Consider the following 24,487-nt stretch of genomic DNA (forward strand, 5'->3'; position numbering starts at 1 on the left):
TACACTGTGCCTAGCTGCCAGCTGACCATCATGCCCAGCGCAATACCTTAAGCCATTCCTGGATGTTCCCATTGCAGCACATTTGCATTGCAGGCCTCATAGTTTCACTTTGTCGTTAAAAGTCATATGTCTAAAATCACTGCATTTGAAGCACTGAGGCTGAAAAGTCTGGCGCGCCAGGCGGGATCACATGACATGGATGCACTTGGCAGGCATGAACTTTCCGTTTCAGTGGCCATTAAGACACCAATCTTAACTGAGCCACACCGAAGTACTCCTTTCGGACTGCACAAAACATGTACTGAGAAGCAGCAACAGAAGAGCCTCTTCTTCACAGCGCACAACATCAATGTTGGTAGTTCTCGGACTTTCCACACTGTTTCCTATGCTTGCATGCTTCACAGTGCTGTATTAACTTTTCAAACATTCAGATAGAGTTTGTTTTTACGAACTTAAGGATTAAGCGGTAATGAATGGGGTGCACGTACTATAGCGCGCAGGTCTGGTGACACCTGAGGCCCGTGGGGGCGCGGGCTGCTCTGGTGACCGGAGGGGACAGTGCGGCAGCGCGCCGCTTCCCTTCACTGGAGGTGGAAATAAAGCGCGCGCATGCAGAGGCCTCCCACTGTCTTCGGTCACCCGGGCCCCTATACTACGAGCAGCAAACAGATGTTCCCTATCTGACCCAGCTCCCCGCCTTGATTTATCAACCATTTGCTAAAATCTCTCCGTTGCTACTGCATCAGCAGGAAAATAAATGCCATTTTCTCTTAAGCAAATGTTAACGCCAGGACAGAGGCAATTTCTGTCAGTCATGCCCTTGAATGACAGGGGTACAAAATCACCTGTGTAACACCTTACACTGCTCTGCAGTTCTCAATTACCGCGTGTCATGGGCTGAACAAAACAAACACCAGCGCCGCCTGCCAGTGACATCAGCATTGAAGAGAGTCAGTGCTGGGCAAGATAGGGCATGTAGTCCCTGCAGAGCTTGTACGGCAGACTCTTCAAACTTTTTGATGCTGGGACCCACTCTCAAAATGTTGTGTGTAAGGACCCCCTCTGACAAAAATGTCTAGAACCTGATACTCTTCATCATTGACAGTCATAAACTTCTCCAATTCCCACAGCAAATCATTTTTACAGTGAGGAAATAATATTAAACAGTGCTTAGCAAACCAAAGGTCAGTAGCGTGGGGGCGTGGTTAAAGGTGAGGCTAAAAACTACGGTCCGAATATATGAGGAATTGGCATAGGGCAGTGGCGCAAGTCTTCTTGCTACAGTGCCCTACGGCAATATAAAAGGGCATGAATGGACCATATTTATGAAATACAATGCATTTCTGTCCTTTCCCCATGTGCTGGTGCACAAATTGCTGCCTAGCGCCAACGAAGGCAGGATTGTTTTGGTGCAGGAAGGGGCATCTTCCTGCACCAAAACAATCCCGAGGCATTTTCCCCTTTATGTATGTGCTGCAGAATGCAACACACATGGAAAGAGGAAAAACAAGGAGAAATTAAAAAAAAATTCCTCATTACGCCTGCTCTGGGAGGCGTACAATTTTGCCACTGCTCCAGTTTAAGTAATTTTGTAAATCTAGGGCAGCATCAAAATCCATGGGTGTTGCGTGGTAACACTCACCACAATGCCATGGATTGCCTCCTTGATGCAAAGTAAGGCAACACAGTGGCTTGCGCTGCTTTTCCCTACTCCATATCTATGACACCATGCAAAGCCATGTAGAGTAGCTTTGCATCGCCTCCTAGGTATGAATGAGAGGCTTGTGCCGCCGGACCGTCAAATATGTGATGCTCTGGTGGCGCAAGCCTCTCATAAATAAGCCCCAAAATATTCTGAAGATTATTATTATTTTTTTTTTTTTAAGTCTTTCACCATCAGGTGGCTACATACAGCACTGAAGCGCTGTTTGCTGCCGGGAGGAGTGTCACGGGGCAGGAGCGCTTTAAATTAACTTTGCGCTCCCGCCGTCGCAGGACGCGCGCGGGCGAAGCCCGGGCCAAGGGCGGGCCCGTCCTTGCCCGTCATTGCCAGGCAGGGCAGGGCCACCCCCCTGACATCTACCCAAAGACGTGGACCAGACAGCAAACTTGTCTATGGCTGCCTGAAGGAGATCTCAAGTTCCTCTGCTTGGTGCGTGGGCAGTCCTCCCATAGAGCCCCAGGCCCCATCAAGCACGTGGAAAACTATCAACCTAAACCGGATACTTGCAGGTTTTTCTGTGTACTCAGTTGAATTTACCTCAGTTCATCATATAACTGCTTATTGAATTACGTTTCTTGGAGGGCGGAAGGAGGCGGCACCATTCTTCTTCTCCCAAGGGCAGGAGCCCATAATTCATTACCCGCTTTGCGCCTGTCTGCGCCCGATAACTGGTTGGGCCAGGCTATATATATATATATATATATATATATATATATATATATATATATATATATATATATATATATATATATATATATATATATATATATACACGCTTTGGGCATCTCACTGTGGTCTTGTCTTTGGGATTTGTGAACAGTAGGGTCTGAGAAGCTTATTAATCACACTATAGTGTCAGTGGCTGGGTCCCAAAGGCCTACACACCCCTATAAGCCGGGGGCTCACTAAAGGCCCCTGATTTAAAGAATAATGGGCCGACGACGTGGGGGTGGGTTGGAAGGAAAGCAGCACTCTAACAGAACCTTAGATGGTTTTCTGCAAAAGGCTGTTGGGGAACTTGAAAAAGAAATAGAGTTAGTGCAGCGACGCTTAGCTGCCCCCCTTCTTCAACCAACAGCCTAGTTCATGATAGCTCAGCCCCACAGCCCCCCCCCCCGAACAGAATTACAGTCTGTACTGACTACCCCTTTCCCTCTAAAATCTCCAAGGAGAATCAGGACGAAACCCCAATTGTAATTACCACCCGTGCTGCACCAATTCTGCTGGCTCAGAGTCCCTCAAATGAAGGCCCCCTCACCTTAGCAGATTCCAATACCAAAAGAAAAAGGAAACGAAGGGAACCCGCTTTTAAAAACAAACTATCCAGGACTTTGAGCCCCTCTAACATGGCCCAATCTTCTAATAAGGATACGGTATTAATCCCCTTACACAACACAAATGAGTGCCATGCAAATGAGTACACCAGGGATTTCATAAGAGATGAGCTTTCAAAACTATTTCTTCCTATTTTAACCCGCCTCCAATCAATTGAGGACAAATTGGAAAGCCTTATTAATAGCCAGCCACCAAAAATTGCTTCACCTGTAGAAATTCAATCCCATCCCCTTGCCAACCAAGACCTCATCACTACCAACAGACCCACTGGCCAAATAGCCAAAATCCCTTTTTCCTCTTTAAACCAAGATTGGCCCAGCTCCATCAAAACAGCTAGTATTTTAATGAATACGCCCCATATGGTTTCAGTTCCCCTTTTAAAAGGAACCGCCCCATGGAATAACTCAGTAACTAATCCGGGAGATGGCAACCCCACTTGGGAGCACCCGCAAACAGAACACCAGAAGAGTGACAAGATCAGGGGTCTGCCAGATCCAAAAGTGCTCCATTTGCCACCAGAATCATGTCATTATGTGCTCATTATATCGAATGTTCCTGAACTCAAACCTCATTCCCCTGAATCTTTTACCGAACTTAAAAACAAGGTCATCCATTGGTTGCACGCGAATGCGGGGTTTGCTTTTTCCATGACACCCTCAATACTGATGGTGAGAAGGGTAGGGTGGGTGGGTTCCCTAGCGAAGATCGGTTCAGGGGACTGCATAGTTATCAACTTCAATTCTCCTGACCTTGTCCAACGGCTCTTTTTAAACGCTAATAGACCTTATCCTATAACTGAAAAAGCCTCCCTTTGCAGGTTACAAGTGTTTTATCCACCTCCCATGCCAGCTTGGAGTAGACAACTGCCAACGTTATACGGGGCTCTCCCGGCTATCCACACACAGTCTATCCCTGCACTTGGCCCTAGATGCCCTTCGTCATCTCTTTCTGAGACAGACTGACTAGGAGATGACCTTTCGGAAGTGGCTCCGAGCAATGGTGAGGCTGAGGACATTCACCCTACTGCCCTCAGCATCTCTAACTCTGTTGCCCCTTCGACCTTGGCAGATCCTGTTAACCAGGGATCACCCACAAGCACCACGAGCCAAGCCAGCGAGGAATGTATTCTGTACCTGTCAACTGTTCCACACATTCTGGGGTCCACCCGTATGGCCAACCTACCAAATGTGTATATATAGCTGGGGTCACATCCAGCGAGGTTTACAAGGCACATAGCGAGAAAGCCACTGGTCCTAATATACCTGAGGGAATTAGCATGGTTCCTAGCAGTTCCTCCCCCTGTAGGAAATATCCTCAGAATAAAGCAGGGTCCATAAAAACAGAGGATCTCGATAAGGTACTCAGCTGGAATATAGCAGGGTTGGAAAGCAAATTACAAAGTCCAGGATGGGGCAATCTTATTGATGATCACCTGATCTGCCTCTTCCAAGAAACGTGGGCATTAGAACCCAAATATAGACTAGGCTTTAAAAGCTATTGGGTTCCAGCACGCAAGTCATCTTCTGGGAGACCATCGGGAGGGCTGCTTGTGTGGATCAATACTTCTCTTAGGTGCAAGATAGAAGAAATAGATACGGGTTGCCCTGACTTGCAAGTCCTATTAATAATGATTTCTGAAGAGAGACCTTTACTTTTAATTAATATCTATAACAGGAATGTGAGCTCCCACCCGGATTCTGATGTCCTGTCCATTTTGGACAGTTTTCTTAAAAACAATCCCTCCTTCTTTGTTTTGATTGGAGGGGATTTTAATGTCACTTTCGAACCTAATCCTCTAGTCCAAGGAATATGTAAAGAAGAGGATGCCCATTGGGGCATCCCTCAGCTAGTCTCCAACAAAAGACCAAGGCTGAATAAATCTGCGCGCTTACTGGCCGACATCACACTAGCCCATGGCCTCCGAGCCTCCAACGGATGTAAATTTGCAAGCTACCTTTAGGCACGGAGGGCTCAGCAGTCGTATTGATTATATATTTCTTGACATCCGACTGTGAAGCCACATGTTCGATATGAGGGTCCAAAAGCAAATTGAGAGCGATCATGACCCGTTGATCTTATCGACCAGAGGACTTTTTCCTTCGTTTAATGTGCCCTACTCTAAGATCCATGCCTCCCAGCTGGCCCTAACTAATAACAGACGCAACTTAAAATGGGAATCTGTTATTTCTTCCCCTAAACACCTGGCATCTATTTACAACCTGTTTGCCAACCAGATGGAGTGTATGATCCGGCTAAACGAGAATGGGGAGGGTGACAGAGTCTTAGCAGCCCACACTGATTTGTTTCAATCTTTAAAGCATCTTTTTACAAAAAAGTTTCTTAATAATCCTAACAAAAAGCACTGCGCTCCTTGGTTTGACAATTGTTGCAGAGAAGCACAACTATCTCTCCTGGAAGCAATAAAAGAAGGCCATGTTGGGCTGTTAAGAACAGCCAGAAAAGTTTATAAGAAGGAATGTTCTAAGGCACGCAGAAGCTGGGAAGAGGCCAGATGGGTTATTATTTTGGAGACTGCTAAATCCAATAACACATCTAGGTTCTGGAAACTAATAACCGATGACTGTAGTAATTCCCCTGCCGCACCTGGCTCCTCAATTCTCTCAGCATCATGGGTAGAGCACTTTGGGCAACTATACGAAGGGCCATCTGAAGCATCTCTGTGGGCCCCTGATGCCTCAATAAACCATGAGACCACCCCGATCACATCTCTCTAACCGAAACAAGAGCAGCAATAGACTCATTGAAATGGGGAAAGGCCCCTGGCCCAGATAAGATTCCGGGCGATCTATACAAATCAAGACCAGATATATGGGCACCATATCTCAACCTTATCTGCAATGCAATTGCAGCAGGGGCCCCCGCTCCACCCACTTGGAAAGGGGCTGAAATAGTACCCATTTTAAAAAAAGGAAATCCGAACATCCCTGCCAATTATCGTCCGATTAGTCTCCTTGATAACTCCCAAAAAATCTATGCAAAGCATCTTCTGCTCCATCTTGAGGAATGGATTATGGAGTCTGAAGCTCTTTCTGACCTACAAGCAGGATTTAGACCTGCAGTGAGTACAGTTGACCAAGCCCTAAGATTCATGTCAATAAAATGGAAGAATGTTGACCTGGGGAGGGGTAATCTCTATGTGGTCTTCATAGACCTCAGAGCCGCATTTGATTTGATCCCCAGGAACCTGCTGTGGTCAACATTATCAAATATGTGAGTGCCATCTGGTCTCCTAAAACTCATTGCTCAACTGCATGAAAATACTTTCGCTCAAATTAGATGTGGCCAGGGGGGCGAGTTGACTGACCCCGTAGCTATTAAAAAAGGAGTTAGACAGGGATGTGTCCTGGCACCCACTCTTTTTTTGCTATATATCAATAATTGCATCCACTACTTAGAGAACTGTATAAATGATTCACCTAAATTGGTTGGGAAAAAAATCCTGTGTCTGCTATATGCAGATGACACAATTTTGATATCCAAATCGCCAATGGGAATCCAAAACCTGATCAACCAATTCTGTGTTTTTTGTAGTGACTATGGTCTGGACGTAAACATTAAGAAAACAAAACTTATGATATATAGTACCTCCAAGAAACGATCGCGCGTTAGCATAGAAATGAACTCTATTCCATTGGAGAAAGTAGAAGAGTTCGACTATTTGGGTTTCAGACTATCGACCACAGTCAAATGGAAGGCAGCCATTGACAAAGGGGCTCTCATTATAAGCCAGAGAGGTGGGGCCCTTGTCCGTAGATCGAGAAAGGCTCTGAGTCCCCCCCTTGAACATACTTGCGGAGATTTACAATGTCCAACTCAGAGCAGCGGCCCTTTATGGAGCGGAACTTTGGGGGTCCCACAAAAACCTCGATACTCTGCAAACCAAGGAAAATCATTTCCTTAGACAGATTGCCCGGTTAGGTATGGGCTCACCAATGACCCCTCTAAGGCTTGACCTAGGTTTAAACAGTATTAAAACCACAGCGGCCCTAAGGCCTCTCTCCTATTGGATTCTTTTATGGAAATCTGTTGAACTCGAACCATATAGGCTGGCTATAAGAGAGCTCATAGCCGCCCCCCAGGCACTGGAGAAAATTCCATGGCTGAAGGAGATGAAATCTGCCTGGGTCAAAATAGGTTTTCCTTCCTACTGGAAATATCCGGATCAAATCCCTGATAATGCAAGGAAACTTGTCACAAAAAGATATTGGGAGAAAGTTAATGAAGACTCCTTGCACCAAAAAGGGGCGGGCAGGCCAACAATGGAATTTCTCCAACTCAAGCACGAGCCCTGGGCTGAGAACTTCTTGAACCTTCCCATGCCTCCGTACGCCCGTGCTTTATATCTCCAACTAAGATATGGTACACTGCCTATTAATGGTTTTACGGCTCACTGGTCATCTAACATTGTTTCAAATGATAGATGTATCTCTTGCCAAAATTGCAAAGAAACAATAGAGCATATACTATTTTTCTGCCCTTTGTATAAGAGTCCCAGAGGGAGGTGGATCATTCCCCTCTGCAAAAATATGTCATTACAGGATAGAGCAAACGCCACCAGAATCTGTACATACGACTCATCCTCCGTGGTAGCTATTACAGTTACCAAATATTTATCGGAGGCCTGGTACATCCGGCGTAGGATTATTGTTTCAAAGGGCATGTGAGCCATCCTGACATTAGTCGACAGAAGGAGTCTCAACTGTTATTTTCTAGCAGTATCAGTAGGAATTTTTAGTAGGAACTTGTTGCCCTCTATATGAACAATAGAGATTGTATAAGCTTATAGAGCCTTTTTTTTTTTAGCTGAAATCTGATAGGCTTCCTGTTAAAGTACATTACATCTAAATGGGAACTCTATTTGTTTTTTGGATTGACGAGGGCCAGGTCTTACGGGAAAATAACTGCACACATTGGTATGTTAGACAGAATTTTATATCCTAGCTTTTATCTTTTTTCTCTTAACATTTTTAGCCATGTCTTATTTATAGTACTTTTTATCTACGATCAAATACTTAGTCCTGTTGATCTTATTGTTATACTGTTCTGATTATTACTGTTTTTTATATTGTTATTATGTTTTTTTTAACAAATATTATTTATCATGTATGATTGTTACCTTTGTTACTCTAAATGGTCTAGATCTCTAGACCGAATGAACTCAAATAAAATAGCTACATATAACATAACAGTGACCTTAAATGGAAAAAAATTAAAGAAAGATGTTACTCACTGGGAGATGCACTTTCATGCATTACGAAACCTCTATTAGTTAGTGCACTGCAGAGGTCTGTGTGTAAAGAAAAAGCAAAATAATTAAATCTTGGTTGGTGCAATGGAGAATAGTGACGTGTATTTTTAGTGCCAAAAGGTCACAGCCGGTGACAGAAAGCACTGTGAATATGTAAGGCATTATTTTATACTTGCATTACACACAGTATAAGATAGGCCCCTACAAAAAGGTTTAAGATAAGATAAAACGGTGCTTTCAAAATGTAGATTTAACTAATATCAGTGCATATGTAATGCCATATTTAACTGCTGTCCCTTCACAGTACAGTTGTTAACTCTGCACTACCACTCAAAGAATAAATGTTTGTCATAATAAAGCTTTGAGTGACTCGATCATTTGAAGCCAAGAACCGGCTCCCAAGCATCCTTTATAGTTGCAGATTACCCTTTACATTCGCAGAGCAACTCGCAGCGCACATTTGCATTTCATTCAGGAAGCAGGCACCCTGGCACAAAAGAGTTTTTAGTTGTCCATGTGGCTTTATTTTCCAGCCCAGGAGACTTTGTAAATCAAAGTTCAGCTGAGGCATTTTAATGATGGGAGAAGTGAGGCTTGAGGAATGCGCGACCCCCTGCCCATGTCTCCATGGCCCCCTGGGGTTCACGACCCCGAGATTGAAGACCTCTGTATTCCAGCAAAAGAAGCACACGTGGAACTGCATGTCCCAACCGGCAGTGTGCACAACACTTCACAGGACTGCAGTACCAGCTTTGGGGCGGCGGGGGGGAATTGTCAGAATTGTCTTCCAATGCACAGTAAATGTAACGAGATACGAACGTGATTTATAGCTGTGTTTACAGAAACTGGCCTGTAGCAACTGAAAACATCTGGTGCGCATGTCAAATGCTCCTAGAGAAAGAGAAACATAGTCCCTAAACTGATATTACAAAGGGACAAGTGGAAGAGTACAAGTACTGGTGGGCGTGCTCCGTGGGAGTAGACAAAGGAGGAGAATGTGGGACAAATAAGAGATTAATCACTTAGAAGCAAGGAGTTTTAAAGGGCACTGACAAACTAATGAGAAGCAGTAGGTGAATTTGAAGCCCACAAAGAAGTATATACAAGAGGCTTTGAATGCTCGACCTAAAAATGTGTACGTTTGCAAAGTTCAAATATAGGCGGGGACGTTTAATGCTCCCACAAAGCTCTCTGATTAAATGAAGAAGCTTGAAATTAAGATTCACAGTGTTTTGGTTTCAAAATAAAATGTTCACAAAAAAATATATATATACAACTATGGAGAAAAAACGTTTTGCTAAACTACTGTGAAATGTTAGGTACCATATCTTTGAATCATCATTTAGCAAAATGTCTTAATGCATGCTAGTATTTCCAAAAAATATTCATAATGAAAAGTCGGTGTAAACAAGCATTGACAAAGCCAATAGACCCAACTGACTGGTTCTGTCAGTGCACGTCTTGTTTGGACATGGTTTTGTAAAACGTTATTGTTGTGGGAGCTGCTGGGCCCCCGTCATAGTACCAAATATTACCAAAAATATTTTTGGTCCCAAAAAGCACACATTGCCACAGTAGTTCTTGGCACTGAACAAAATAACTGTGCCAATATACTCCTTGTGAAAGAACAGATTGTGATCATTGTAATATAATAGATTTGTAGATCGCAGAACTTGTCACCCTTGAGGGTATCCAGCCGCTGAGTAGGAGCAGGTTCTGCAAGTAGGATCAGTCAGCCAATAGATGGATAAAGAGACCGAATTTTAATAAAGCAAGAGGTCTTGGTTAACGCCAGACCTAATTAGAAGGCCAATTCTTAAATAAAGTCACAAAAGTGCACCCATGGTATAGGTCTCTGCATTAGTGCAGATCTGCGTGTTTCATGAATTCACAATAATTTACATAAGTAGACCAGGAAATTGCATTTCAAGAAAATATTTTTGAACTGTACTTTAGCACAAGCAAATATTCATGTGTAGATTCGCTCATGCAAAAATCTTTTGAGCATTTACATTTCAGTTTACTTTTGACCACTTTTTTCCTCAACACTGGAAGACATTTTACTTCTGACCCTTGTCAGGAGTAAAATTTCAACTTTTCTCTGTATGGAAAATGATTAGATCAGAGCTGGCAAAAACTCTTAAAACATGCAAGTTAGTATGTTTGCAGAATCAAAAGGGCATTCCAAACCTAGAACTATTGCTTACCGCAAACTCCAGCCCTAGTATGTACATCTGCGGAAAGGTGGCAAAATAAGAAAGATGTTACTATTCAAACCCTACTATAGTATTGTCCCTGCCATTATCAGGGAGGTGATCATCAGAGCTCTTATATAATGATATGGCAGCCATAACTTGTTGCCGCACTAGATGGCACTAAAGGGACAAATTGATTATTTTTCCAGGACAAGCAGATATACAACGCAACCTGCCCCATGGGTAAGGGGATATTAATTCCACATCCCTGAACACTTCTAGCAAAAAAAAAAAAAAAAAAAAAAAACACACGTAGCTCGCCTTAATTGATTAGTGCCTGTTCCACAGCTTCAATATCCTCATTATGTGGTAGAAAGTGCCATCCATGACCACTAGGGTACCTCCCTTGTCCGCTGGTTGAAATGCCTAATCGTAATTATGAACCAACAATAACAGTGCAACTCATTTGCGTGCCGACGAGTTAGTAATGCAGGAAATACTGAAATCAATCCATTGTAAATCCTTCTTGGCTAATGTTTCAAACAGGTTGATAGTTTCGTGCGACATAAGCGATGTTACACCTGGCAACTTTTGGCGTGTTTGCCCTGTCTTTTTGCCTTATGGCCTCCTGTTTTTACAGTATGCTGGACTCGGTTTTTGCTGGTTGATTGTCTCTGCGCACTTTACCACGGCTGATCAGTCTAAAGTGCAAGTGCTCCCTATGTAAACTGTATTGGTGATTGGTTTATCCATGATTGAGACATCTGATTTACTCATAAGTCCCTAGTAAAGTGCACTATGTGTGCCCAGGTCCTGTGAAACAAATGCTACTAGTGGGCCTCAAGCACTGATTGTGCCCCCCTCCCCCCAAATATGAATAGCCCTGTGAACATGTCTCAGACCTGCCACTGCAGTGTCTGTGTGTGCAGTTTTAAACTGCCAATTCAGCCTGGCAAGTGTACCCACTTGCCAGGCCCAAACCTTCCATTTTTTGTATATATAAGGCACCCCTTAGGTAGACCCATGGGCAGGGTGCAGTGTAGGTTCAAGGTAGGACATGTACTGATGTGTTTTACATGTCCTGACATTGAAATACTACCAAATTCTGTTTTCACTGTTGCAAGGCCTATTTCTCTTATAGGTTAACATGGGGGATGCAGTTCCTACTGGGAGCAGATAGAGACAGGGAGTTTGGGGTCCCTGAACGCACAATTAAAAAATCTATCTTTTAGTAAAATTGGTTTTTAGATTGTGTGTTTTTAGAAAGTGGGCATTGGCTTGCTTAACCATTTTGTGCCTCTACTTGGCTGCTGAATCCACATCTAGGTCAAACTGACAGTTGGGCTGTTTGTGATTTCACTATAGATGGTGACACAAAAGGAGCAGACGTGTGTCCTGCATATCCTGATGAGACTTCCTGGGCTAGAGTGGTAGGGAGAAGCGGACACCTGCACTTGAAAGAGCTGTGCCTGTCCTCGCAGAATACAGTCTCTAAACACAGTGAGTGGCTGGGGCAGAGCAAGGAAGAGGCAGGGTCATGTGCACTACAAAGACGTTCTTTTGAAGTTTGGCTACTTCAAAAGGCAGAAATGAGTAGAAGCAGTGGACCCAAAACCCCACACCTTTAGAACACTTCAGGATCGAGGTTAGCCTCTGCAAAGGGGAAGAGCTGAGGAGGAGCACTGCCTCTTTGCTGTGTGTGCTTTGCTGGGTTGGCCTGTAGTTGCTGCTTCTACCTTTGAGAGGACAAAGCCTGTACTTAGCTGTGTATCCTGCTTGTGAAGTTTCTCCAAGGGCTTGGTCCTCCTGTTAAGACGTCTCAGGGACATCGGACTTCATCTGCCAGCATCTGAAGTGAAGATCCACACACTGAAGCCGAGATATATATATATATATATATATATATATATATATATATATATATATATATATATATCTCTCAACACAGCACCCGCCTTGCGGCTGTAAAAATTGACAGCGCCTGCAGAAATCAACATCGCCAGCTCAGTGTGACTTTGTACTTTAAAATTTGATATATTTACTTCTGCATGCTGCGTTCTTTTTTGCCATTTTGGTCTTGTTTGATTTAGATAAATATTGGCTATTTTTCTAAATTGTTGTGCAGTCTTTCTGTGGTGTTTTCACTATGTTACTGTATGTGTAAGTGCAAATACTTTACACATTGCCTCCGAGATAAGCCTGACTGCTAGCGTCACGTTACCTAGGGGATGAGCAGGGTTTGTCCGAGCTATGTATCTCCCTTACCCTAACTAGAGTGAGAGTCCTTACTTTGACAGGGTGTAAACCGACTGCCAAATAAAGACCCCATTTCTAACAATACGGCATACCGTTTCAGCAGAAATGTCTTGTTAAATTTAAATAGCATGGGTTTAATCATCAACCATAAACCCATAGGAATCTGTTGCAGTTTATGGTACTGAATCAAAGTGGCTGTGTGCAAGCACTGATAGATTTCTTTCATCATGAGATATTCAAGTTGCCTGATTTGTTGAGATATTGAACCTGGTGAATCACTGAATGATCTAACCTCTTTTACGAGTGCCTAAATGCTAGATGCCTCCTCTGAGGTGTATTCTTTTGAGTCTGCCTTATTTTCAGTGGTGTGAGATATCTCCTCAAAAGGCATTTTTGACCCTAGTGGTGCCTAACAACCAAATAGGCAGGAAATATTCAACAGTAGTTGTAGTGCACTCAAATAGCACAATATAAACAACACAAATGTACAATGTAAAGAAACGTAGTGTGCAGTGCTAAAACGAGCCCTGCCTTGCTCGTGAACCTACAATGATTGAGCTAGGACAACAGAGTGTGAAAGACTGAGCATGCACAGCCAATGCCCGAAGGCTACAGGAGAACAAAGTCAATCAAGTTTTATCACAGGTCATCAAAATAAGATTCAAAATGAAGGGCATATGATTATACAAAAAGTATAATTGCTTGTAGATCAGTTGTTTTGTGTAAGTGTTGCTTCACACTTTTAAGCCACTCGAAGCTGACAATCCAAAGTTGAAAAGTTTCTGATGATTCTGAAACATATCTCAATGCATTTCAGGTGAAGACATCCTCCATCAGGGGTAACTGTAAATCCCAAATCAAGCAAACTAAAATAATTGTGTGTGTAAATGTAGCACACAGGTTCAATAATAGATATGTAAAAGAAAGCATCCCACTAGATTAAGTCCCAACCACTAAAATACATGTTGGTTGTCAGTGCTTGCATTCTTAACATACAAATCTACCATCCCCCACAAAAAAACTGAAACACTCCAAATAACACTGATGCAAAAAACAATAGGCAAACCCAGTGAACCTGAGCTTTAGAAAAGCATGCCAGTTCACCTTGGTGGAGAACAGTATATCCTTCTGAGGTTCAACCACAGATTATGCCCTCGAATCACATGTGAGGCAGAGCGGGTGTGGTGCTAAAAATAAGATGCTGAGTCAGTGCAATGTATCTAAAGCTGTAAATGAAAGCACAGATATCGGAGAACAGCCAGAAAGTCCGCCTGGAAGCATTCGCCTGGTAAATAACTTTACTGCTTTTCTCATGTACTACTACTATACACAAAAACACACACAAAAATACAAAGTAAAAATGAAATTTTCAATACAGGTTGGTATGTATGTAAATTTCTGTATAATGTTAATGCACAAATCCAAAATCATGTAAAAACGGATACCCCAAAAGAGGGGAAAGGACAGAAACAAACAGGTTAGGCACGCTAAAAATTAGAGTATCATAAATGAGGGTTGATCATCTGGCGCTTTCCCCCGCTGCCTCTTCCTTGGTCCTTATGTCTGCTGCCCCGCTGCAGCACATGAGGAGCCAGTTTGTAAGGTGGATTCAGTCTCGTTTTTCTGGACCCTTAGTTGGCCTATTCAGCTTTACCTCCTTACTCTGCCCTGTTGTTGTCTGTACTTTGTCAGTTTTTCCAGCTGTTTTTCCCCCCTCTCCTGCCCGCCTTCCAGCCAGCCCCTTCCACCTCCTAGGACTACTTATGGAGGCTGCTGCACAGTCAGTCAGTGCCTGGACCAAGCCTAGCACAGGAGCCTTGGCCCTATTCACCCCACAAATACTCTGCAGATCTCCGCGCTCTCAACCAGAGAGGCAACAACTGCTGCCTTGCATCACCCGCCCACATAGCAGGACCATTCATCTGCACCCAATGCGGATACTCCTCCACCCCAGGACTGACCACCACCACTACCACCAACGCCTCTCCATCACTGCCGACCTTGCGGTGTCAAGGATTTCCAGCCAAGCCTTTTCTTATTGCCATCAAAACTGTTACAACTGTTCTATTATTCTACAAGAACAACTGTGTTCCTGGTGTGCCTCACTCTGCTAAGTAACGTCTTATGTCGCTATTATGCCATGCTTTTAGCTAATGTTAGGTGATTTTGGAACAGTCAATGTGGTAGAACGGGCAAAAGTCGTAAGTAATGCTTCTCCTCATGCATATCTTCTGCATCTCCCCATCATAGCCATCTCCTGTAAGTGCCCCTTCCGAAACCTGTGTGTTGGAGCATGTCTGGAATTTAACTTTTACACCTACTTTGTGTTCACAAGTATCTTAAGATCATCAAACCTCATAAGGTCACTTCTAGTTCTTTCAGTGTCCAAGGTGAAAACCTTTAAGCCAAGAGGAAATGATTGTATGTTCGCAGACATGCGTGTACAGAGGCCCTACTTTCCACAATCCCCCAACATTCACCAGTATCGTAAACAACTACTTCATTCTGTTCTTCTTGCAGCTGAAGTCAGGTTTTGTGAAGTTATATTAAGTGGGACATAATACTGCATTTTGGACTATTGTTCATCATTAATTTCAGTCCTTTTCAGCTCTTCGAAAGTGGATCTTGGTTCCCCATTTTGCATGTTAATTTAAATTTGGATTTCCCCTTCACGCTGCATTACGCTCTCAATTCCGAATTCCCTCTTTGCATACATCCCACGTGACTGAGCACATTTCAACAATCAAAAATTTCTAAAGTAATGTCATTTCTCCTATGCAGATCCGGTTTCAATTTCACTGCAAAAGCTCTACTGTTCCAGTGACTATTCCACCTTTCACCTAATTAAAGCATTTCAGCAGCAACTAGTCATATGTATTTACGATTTATGAGCAGCAATCCTGTCATCACAAATGTGTAAAGAAGTAGACTGGTGGAAAGAAGTGGTTATTAACAAGGGCAGTCTTTACATAGCATGCTGATCTGAAAGCTGCATTTGAATTGGTTCCCAGAGAGACTCTAGAGTATCCTAAGAGAAGCGGGGCTACTGTGGTGAATCCATTTTAGTTTCCTGTTGGGACACAGGAGTTTAGCTTAGCCTTTAGCTTGCAGGCCTGTGCCCCATCACCACGTGATCTTTTACCTACTTTGCTAGCTCTTTTATTTCATTAATTTTATTATTTCTTCTAGCTGGCTGCCATTGTTTATATTTTAGAAGAAATGTTAGGATTTGCCTTATCACTGCCACTCGGAGAAGGCGTCATTATCAGTGTCATGATCAGTGATGTACTAGTTATTGTCATGTCCCTTTCTCACTTATGTGTATAAGGCACACTTGCTGGGGATTGTTTATATAATTGCTGCCACCTTATCAGTGGTTTAGGAACATCAACACCTGGGACTTCTTGTTTAGGGTCAAGGGCACCAAGTTTTCATGTTTATTTTGTCCTTGGGACAAGTAGGCCCAACTCTCTGCAGCACAAACCCTTTGGCTGCCAGTTTACAGAGAGGGGAACTGTCTGCAGTTGAGGTAATGTGTGTCCACATGTTAATGCTGTTCAAATTTATATTTATGGTTCCTTAATTGAAAACCTTCTTTATTAGGGTGAGTGCTCTAAATAAATGTTTTAAGGTCACATTGCATTACTGACAGTGGTTCCAGTAAACAAACCCCCCAAAAAAAAAAGTATACACACGTTTGCCCTCCGATTAGATGCAAATGTTTGCAGAAGCTTGTAAGCAAGGGTGAGGATTCTTTGCTCTTAAAATAAATTGTTCAGAAAAATAAAACAACTAGGAAAAAAAAAAAAATATGCTACTATGAATTTTTAGGTGCTATTTCTTTGAAGCGTAATTTAGTAAAATGTGTTGATGCATGTATCTCCAAACAATATTCCTAATGGAAAATCAGTGTAACCATTTTCAACAAGATTATGGGAAGCAAGAAAATAAACAAGCACTGACAAAGCCAACCGACCCAACACTTTTTTGTTAGTCTTTTAGGTTTTTCAATGCATGTCTGGTTTTGACATGGCTTTTGTAACACGTTATTGTTGTGGGAGCTACAAGGCCCTCACCATTGTAACAAACATTAGCAAAAACAAAAATAAAAAGGTTTTGATCTCTAAAGGCACACATGGCCACCAGTGGCATAACAGAGGTCCCACAGCCACCCTCCAGGGGGGCCCTTCAGCACAGCACCTGCCCTGAGTGAGTGTAGAGAGGGGGTCCCTCCATGTTCTTTGCAAAGGGGCCCCCTCCAGTTTTGTTACGTTGCTGATTGCCACTGTAGTTCACAGAGCTGAACAAAACTACTTTGTGTACCAATATGCTCCTTGTGGAAGGGCAGAATGTGATCACTCACAGTAAAGCCAGCCGATAGAGAGAGAAAGAGAAGTGTAATAAAAACAAAATGTCTTTGTTAACACCAGACCTAATTAGGGACCCAATTCCTAAAGAAAGTCACAAACGTCCACCCATGGTATATGTCTTTGAATTAGTGGCTTTCATGAATTCACAAGAAGTATACCAAGAAATCATACTCCTATGAAATATTTGGGAACTGTATTCTAGCATGGGCAAATATGCATGTGTAGATTTGATCTTGTTCACTTTCCCTCCAACCACTTTTTCCCCAACCCTGGAAGAAGTTCTACTTCTGCCATTGTCAGGAGTAAATTTCCAACCTTTCTTATTATAGGAAAAGATTAGAGAAGAGCTGGTGAAAATCCTTACAACGTGCAAGTTAGTAGGTTTGCAGATTCAAAGGCATTCCAGCCCTGGAACTATTGCTTCCTGCTTCCTCCAGCCCCAGTATGTAGATCTGTGGAAAGGTGGCAAAATAAGGAAATTGCTACAGTAGGGATTGAAAATTCAAGCCCTAGTATGGTAGTAGCCCTGGCATAAACAGAGAGGCTATTATCGAAGCTCTTATATAATGAGACTGCTGCCATAATTTGTTGCCGCACTACATGGCACCAAAGGGACAAGTAAATATTTTTACAGGACAAGTAGATTTAAGAAGCCATCTATGCTGCATGTCACCTTGCTGCAGAACTCAGCCTTTGTGTCACCACAGAATTTGACTTAGAGACCTCACTCCAAAGTAACGAGGGTTGGGGGGGCTCTTCTCGTGGACATGGTACTGGCAGATTAGGTTTATCATACCTAGGCCTCACTAGGATAGAGAATTAGGCCTTCTGGTTAAAAACTGTATATTTATTGTAAGATGGCGGTTGATGGGTTTATATTCACAACTCTCATCTTCACAATTCGCTTCTCTTAATGTTCATTATCCTAATCATTAAAACACATGCATTTTATCATAGACTGGAGTCTTTTCAATAAATCTATTGAAAAAACAAACTCTCCTTCATTGCCCTTGTGTTTGAGACTTGTTGCTAACGGGAGAAAAGGGTAACTTCCGTTCCACCATGACTTCCCTGAGAGGTCTTATCTAGAGTCCATGCATAAGGCATCCAGAAATAACCTTTGCTTTCTGAGTTTTAGTGAGGTACTACTTGGTGGAACGGAAGTTACCCTTTTCTCTTCTTAGCAACAAGTCTCATACACACACGGGTAATGTTACCTTGGAATGAGGTCTCTAGATCAGACTCTGTGGTGACACAAAGGCGGAGTTCTGCAGCAAAGTGACGTGCAGCGTAGATGGCATCTGGAAGGAACCCCTGTAACGATCTTGTCTGTGAGACGTATTTATACAGAACATGTAGGATCCCTGATGCAGGTATGGTCCTAAACAACTGATAAGGTGGCAGACTTGTGGCGGCAATTACATAAATAATCCCCAACAAGGGTGCATTATGTTTCTATCAACCGTTTGAAATAAAACAAAAGGAAGCTAAGTAGGTAAAAGGTCACTAGGTGAAGGGGGCCAAGGCCTGAAAGCCAAGGGATTCACCCAACTATCAACTCCCTATTGGATATCATTGTGCGTCTTCAGACAATTATGCTCAAACCAGATGGGGTACTTATGGGGGAAAAAAGATAAAACAAGTGTTGTTAAAGGGGGGAGAGGCTCAACAAAGATGTGTTCTAGCGCCAACATTACTTTTGTTATTTATAACGGATGTGAAGATTTTCTTTTGAGCTTTGAAAATGATTTACCAGTTCCAGGGGGTGAAACATATCAGCCCTACTGTTTGCTGATGACACTCTGTTAACATCCAAAACCTCGAAAGGCATTGAGACTTTACTTACTATAGCCAAGCTCTTTTGTATTAACCATGATTTGGCCATCAATACCAGTAAAACCAGGTTTATGGCTATCCACCTGCAGAGGCACTACAGAGTGGTTTTAAGTTTCAGAGCAAATCAACCTTGAGAGAGGGCTAGATTTCAACTAGCTGGGAATTCGTCTGTCCAGCAGCAACTCTTTGGCCAACCAGATTGCAAAGGGAATGCTCCTCTTTAACCATAGGGTGGCAGCCACCTTGAGCTTCACAAAGAAAAGGTTTCTACATACTGAATCTCCTTTTAGAAATTTGGAGCGCTCAAGCAGTGGCTACAGCAGTTTATGGTTCACACCTTAGGGGTGTTATAATGTTGACCCGTTCGGGGGGGTAGCACAAAACAAATTCCTGAGGGTGGCACTAAAACTTCCCCAAAGTACCCCACTAATGTTTAAAGCAGATATGGTTATGTAATCTATAACATCTAAAGTCAGGCTTAAACTAATCTTGTACTGGATGATGATCTGGCTGATTGATGAGCTGGAACTCTATAGGGCAGGTCTTAGGGCTATCCTGGGTACTCAAAGGGGAGTTGTGCCATTACCATGGCTGAAATATAAAAACAGGCATCATCTACCCTGGGTCTGTCCGATTATCGGAGCCATTCAACATACATTCATGCAATTGGTGGAGACAACTTTTGGGAGAATGAAGAGAAGAAAATCACCCAATCATGAAATCCTGACATGTTGATTAGTAGGTTCTTAGCGATAAAGCCAACCTCTAAATTCAAGCCTTTCCTTGATGAGACTGAGCCGTCATTTACGAGCTCTCTCTACATAAGAGTTAGGCCCTACTGAAGGCAGCAGATTCTGTCCAACAAGCAGGAAAATAGATTAAACCATTGTAAACTTCCTGTGTTTTTTTTTTTGGTCCAGGTTATGTCAGACAATGTAAGCACTGGATTGTGCCCCACTGTCGTACTTCGGGCATTTCTAAATACGGGGTTGCACGGAGACTTAACAGGAAAGATACTACACTGTCTATTGTATTCTCAACCGCTAAGTCCTTTTAATCTATTTGGCCTGTCCGGTCCAAAATTATGGCCCACTCGGTCACCCTTACCTAATATGCTCAAAGCGTTCTGGGGGTTCAGTCCTTGTATATTTAGATAAAATCTTGAAGAATTAAGTACTTAAATGGGTTATAGTGGGCATCTATCGGTTAGAAACAACAAACTATGTTTTTCCATTTATATGCTAGTTATTGCTTTGGACGTGAGAGGACAAAACTACTCACTTTTATAAGAAACAGCTAAATCAATTTTTATTATGATTCAAATAATTTTTAGATAGCTTTTTTTATTTCAAAGCACTTTACTACTTTTATACAATATGCAAGTCTTTCATTACATTTTATAAATGTATTTTTGATATTTCATTCTGATTCTAACTTATTGAATGTGTTATTATAAGTAAAAGTGTACACTGTGATTTGTTTTTGTTCAATGACTAAGGAAAGCACAGGTGGCGCAGAAACATTAACAATAAGCTGAATGGAGGTGGCATATACATAGTCTGCATAAAAAGACATCAAATTGCACACCCCAGGTGGACAATATCTGGCCCAGCTTGAGAGTCTTCTTTCTGTAAAACGGCGCTAATTCTTGAAATTTCTAAACCAATCTCTTTAAATTACTGTCCCGCCCTGTGCCAAGGGTCTTGACATGCAATAGCAAGAACCTAACTGAACATACACTGGCTGCCTTGCTTAGCAGACGCACGCAAAAGCGGCGCACCAATTTTTACTCCAAATCGCTCATTTCATGCAGTTTTGAATTTTTTTCTACAGTAGTTCACAGGATAAACGATATCAAGTTATAACGCAACTTCAGACTGCATTCGTCCGCTATAATGGACAAATTAGAAGTACTTCAACCATCAACACCGGACCTTGCGAATCCTACTCAGCCACTTTCTACGGCAAGTCTGACTTTATCAGGGCAAGCTATTTTAGGGACTACAGCTTGATCTGGCGAGAGAGTTTTTGACAAAGAACAAGTGTTCTACAACTCAATGAGCAGGAAAGATGCTTTTAGTTTTCTTCATCTAGTCACATTTGCGGTACGTTGAAAGACAGGTCAAATGTCAGCTCATGTATTCTTACAAATTGCTGATTATTCTATCCGGGAGAATTGGTTTACAAAATCCTCTAATTTTGCAATAAGAGAAAGAAAAATTAAGTGAACTGTTCGACAACCGTACTGGGGTAATGGATATCATTTCTTAACACGTAACATTTAACTAAATTAACTGTATCCATATTTTGATGTATATTTTAGTTGTTTAAATAGCACTTACTTTGTTTCCATAAATAAGTGAAAATATACCAGATGCCTCTGAAGAAGGGATTAAGAACACCTTGATCAGCTGTTGGGCAAGTGAGCGAGACACTTTATGTTTCTTCACGGAGTAAATGACAAGGCTTTGAAGAATACAGTTTTTGAACGTAATTAGCCAGTGATCTTTAATTACAAAAGGGGAAAAGGGACCGAGGATGTATCAGGAAGGGCAGAACATGTGACCAGGGACTATGCAAAGTAGTAACTGGTACAGCTGCTCTCCAGCAGGATTTGAATCTATATCATATTAGCCACACCACCAAGAAATGACTTGTATATTCTTTTTAAGGTGCCACGACGATTCCACAGGGCTCCATGTTTTAGGTGGGGAAACAAATTGAAACCTATTTCTAAACCACTGCACACAATAGAAATCTTTATTAAATTAATCTCATTTACATGGCACAACCTTTTTACTTTCCATAATAAGTAGACGTAAATACAGGTGCCACACAAAGTCATGAAAAGGTTACACAGATGCACAATGAAAACTTCGCAGACGCATTCGTAACATCTCCAACTTCCACAGACCTCCGCTTTTTCCCTCAAATGGTTCTACTCCATGGTTGACCCATAGCATCCTACTATTGCACTTCGCGATACCCCCCAGGCTCTGCCCCGCCGCAGTAGAGGCACGCCACGCCCCCTTCTTTCCCGCCCTCGCGGGAAATGAACGACTGTGCGCATGCGCTCACCTCGTATCGGAACATTGTCTTCCAGAAGGGCGCAGGGCCCCAGTCCGCACGGCGTTGGCTCGCGCCGCTGGTACGTTACCGGGGCGCGGCTCGCGGTCTCCTTGCCGCGCAGGCGCAAATTCACGTCGGTTGAAGCTTGTGGATGGCGAACCCTTTTCCTGTCCTGCACCAACCACTATCTCCAGCCGCGGCTGGGGCCCCGCCCTTCCTTCGGCGCGTGAAGGTGACGTAGGACGCACGCAACGTCAGAATGTTGGTATGCTGGGTCCTTCTTCTATGTCAGCGACTGTGTTTATAGAAGTTTACGAGATTGCAGCTGCGAAAGGCACTCCTGGGCAACGAAATAAAAGAAGGCGATGAAGGACAGCCAACAAAAGTTAAAATATTCAGCCGTCGTTTTTTTTTTAATACAACTTTATTTTACACAAAGAATGAATCGATTCATCCTGACACCACTGTACTGGTATTTTGAGTGAGGATCCGGCATATTTTAAGCATGTTTTCCATTCTTTTTCTGATAGCGAATGTAGTACTTTTCATGAAATTATACTTTTTTTTGTTGCACGTTCATATAGCGCAAACTGGACCCAAGGTATTGGAGCGCTTTACATTAGCAGCGGTCACGTAATTTAACAAGGATACATTCCAGTTTTGTTTGTTTGGCCAGAATCGCTGGACGTTGAGTCCCCGCTGAGATTCGAACCTAGTATCTCAATTTCAATGTCGACAGCTTTTGCCGTTAGGCCACAACCTGTGGCAATAATCTATTTAGAAGTCTGGACACCCTTTGGTTGGCGAGCACGGGAAAGGGGTGTGTTTAGTCAGCAGTGCATTAGTCGCCCATTCTAGGCTGAATATTGAGGTTATCCAGTGGGATTTCTCTGTTTTAGTATATTCACCAGCTCTTGAAGTTAGCGTTGTGCTGCTTCTGCCACCTTTGGAGAGGCAAGTTTTGTAAAGCAGTTAAATGGAATGGGCTTAGGGCCGGAAAAACACTAGTAAACGATCATATAAATCAATCATTCAGTATTTGTAAAGTGCGGCTACTCACCTGCGAGGGTCTCAAGGGGCTGTCACCTACGAATACTGCCCAGTAACCACCTACTGTCTCAGATCCATAAAAAAGTTGCACAGCCAACTTCTTTCCTTTTTCCCTCACTGCAGCCAGCTCACAGGTTGCCACAATGTGACACATGGTTTCTTGCTTCATAGCATGGCCAGAATGCGAAGAAACAGTCATACCTGGAGCATGAAACCAGCAGCGTTTTTTGGCTCATATGCATATATGCCAAAAGACCTGATGCAGCTGGGAGTCTTGAAGGTATATTTTAAGTAAAAGATTGCGTTATTTTATCCGTCTCCGTCTAATATTGCCTCTACTTCAATAGCAGTCAATGGGGAGAATGCATTCTCTCGTTTTTTTCTTCCCCAAAACCTTTCACTGTCCTCTTGTTAACATGTACATGTAGAGCTGTGAACACACTGTACAGCTGGGCTATTAAAACCTCCCCAGGACACGTGAGGCCGCACCAGATGAGTTCCTTTCTGCTTTAGAGAAGGCTAGCTGAGGGTAAAAAAAATTCTAGCTTACGTGTCAAGAATTTTCAATTCTATTTAAGGACACAGAGGCGAGGATTATACTATTTCTTTACTGAATAAAAATAGCAGCCAATCAAATAACATGAAACAGAAAAACTACACATCCCATGATGCTGTCCATCAAGTATCACATGCTCCAATCACTGCACATGACCTTAGTCTATATTAAACATGACCCCCCAACGTCATATTTATTCTCTTTCTTTGACCAAACCGATAACCTTGAACTTCTGCAACGAATGTCCTTCCGAATGTAGAAACAAAACTTTTCCAGGACAATCCCAACATGACCGGACTTCATAGGAAACTGGAAGTCGAGACAACCTTCAAATGGCTGAAGAAGAAGAAGATGTTCTTCGATATCCACCAAAACAGGTAATCAGGCATTCTTCTGATCAGAACACAAAAGAATAATGATGAAAGGTAATATCTCATAGTGCTGACATAGTCAGTAAAAGTATATCATACGCATTCAATAACCCAGGGCGGGCAATAGTAATAAAAAAATCTGAAAGAAATATGCATTTATATACATGTATAACATCATAATACGCTTAAGGGAGGGATAATCCTCGCCTCCATGTCCTTAATAGAACTGAAAATTCTTGACGCATAAGGTAGAATTTTTTTAATTCTATGTCAGGACCGGAGGTTCCGATTATGATTGTTCAAAGCTGATTAATTACAACAGATGCAACATCACCACAGGTTTATGGTAAAACATTGTAAATGTAACCTCAGAAGACCAGTCTGCTGCCTTCATAATATCTTCCAGTCTAGAACCTAAAGCATAAGATTTCGAGGCCATAGCACCTCTAACAGAATG

The 24,487-nt window shown here is 42.6% G+C and overlaps 1 protein-coding gene across 1 annotated transcript in view; it reads right to left on the reverse strand.

The window, feature by feature from the left end:
- PATL1 (PAT1 homolog 1, processing body mRNA decay factor) overlaps positions 1–22,311 on the reverse strand; it is a 260,927-nt gene extending 238,616 nt beyond the window's left edge. Inside the window, exon 1 of the mRNA XM_069227876.1 lies at positions 22,063–22,311. Within this exon, the coding sequence (XP_069083977.1) occupies positions 22,063–22,077 (15 nt within the window). The 5' untranslated portion in view covers positions 22,078–22,311. The remainder of the gene's footprint in view (positions 1–22,062) is intronic.
- Between the last annotated feature and the right edge of the window lie 2,176 nt (positions 22,312–24,487).

The sequence above is a fragment of the Pleurodeles waltl genome, chromosome 4_1 (assembly GCF_031143425.1).
Source record: "Pleurodeles waltl isolate 20211129_DDA chromosome 4_1, aPleWal1.hap1.20221129, whole genome shotgun sequence".
Taxonomy (NCBI): domain Eukaryota; kingdom Metazoa; phylum Chordata; class Amphibia; order Caudata; family Salamandridae; genus Pleurodeles; species Pleurodeles waltl.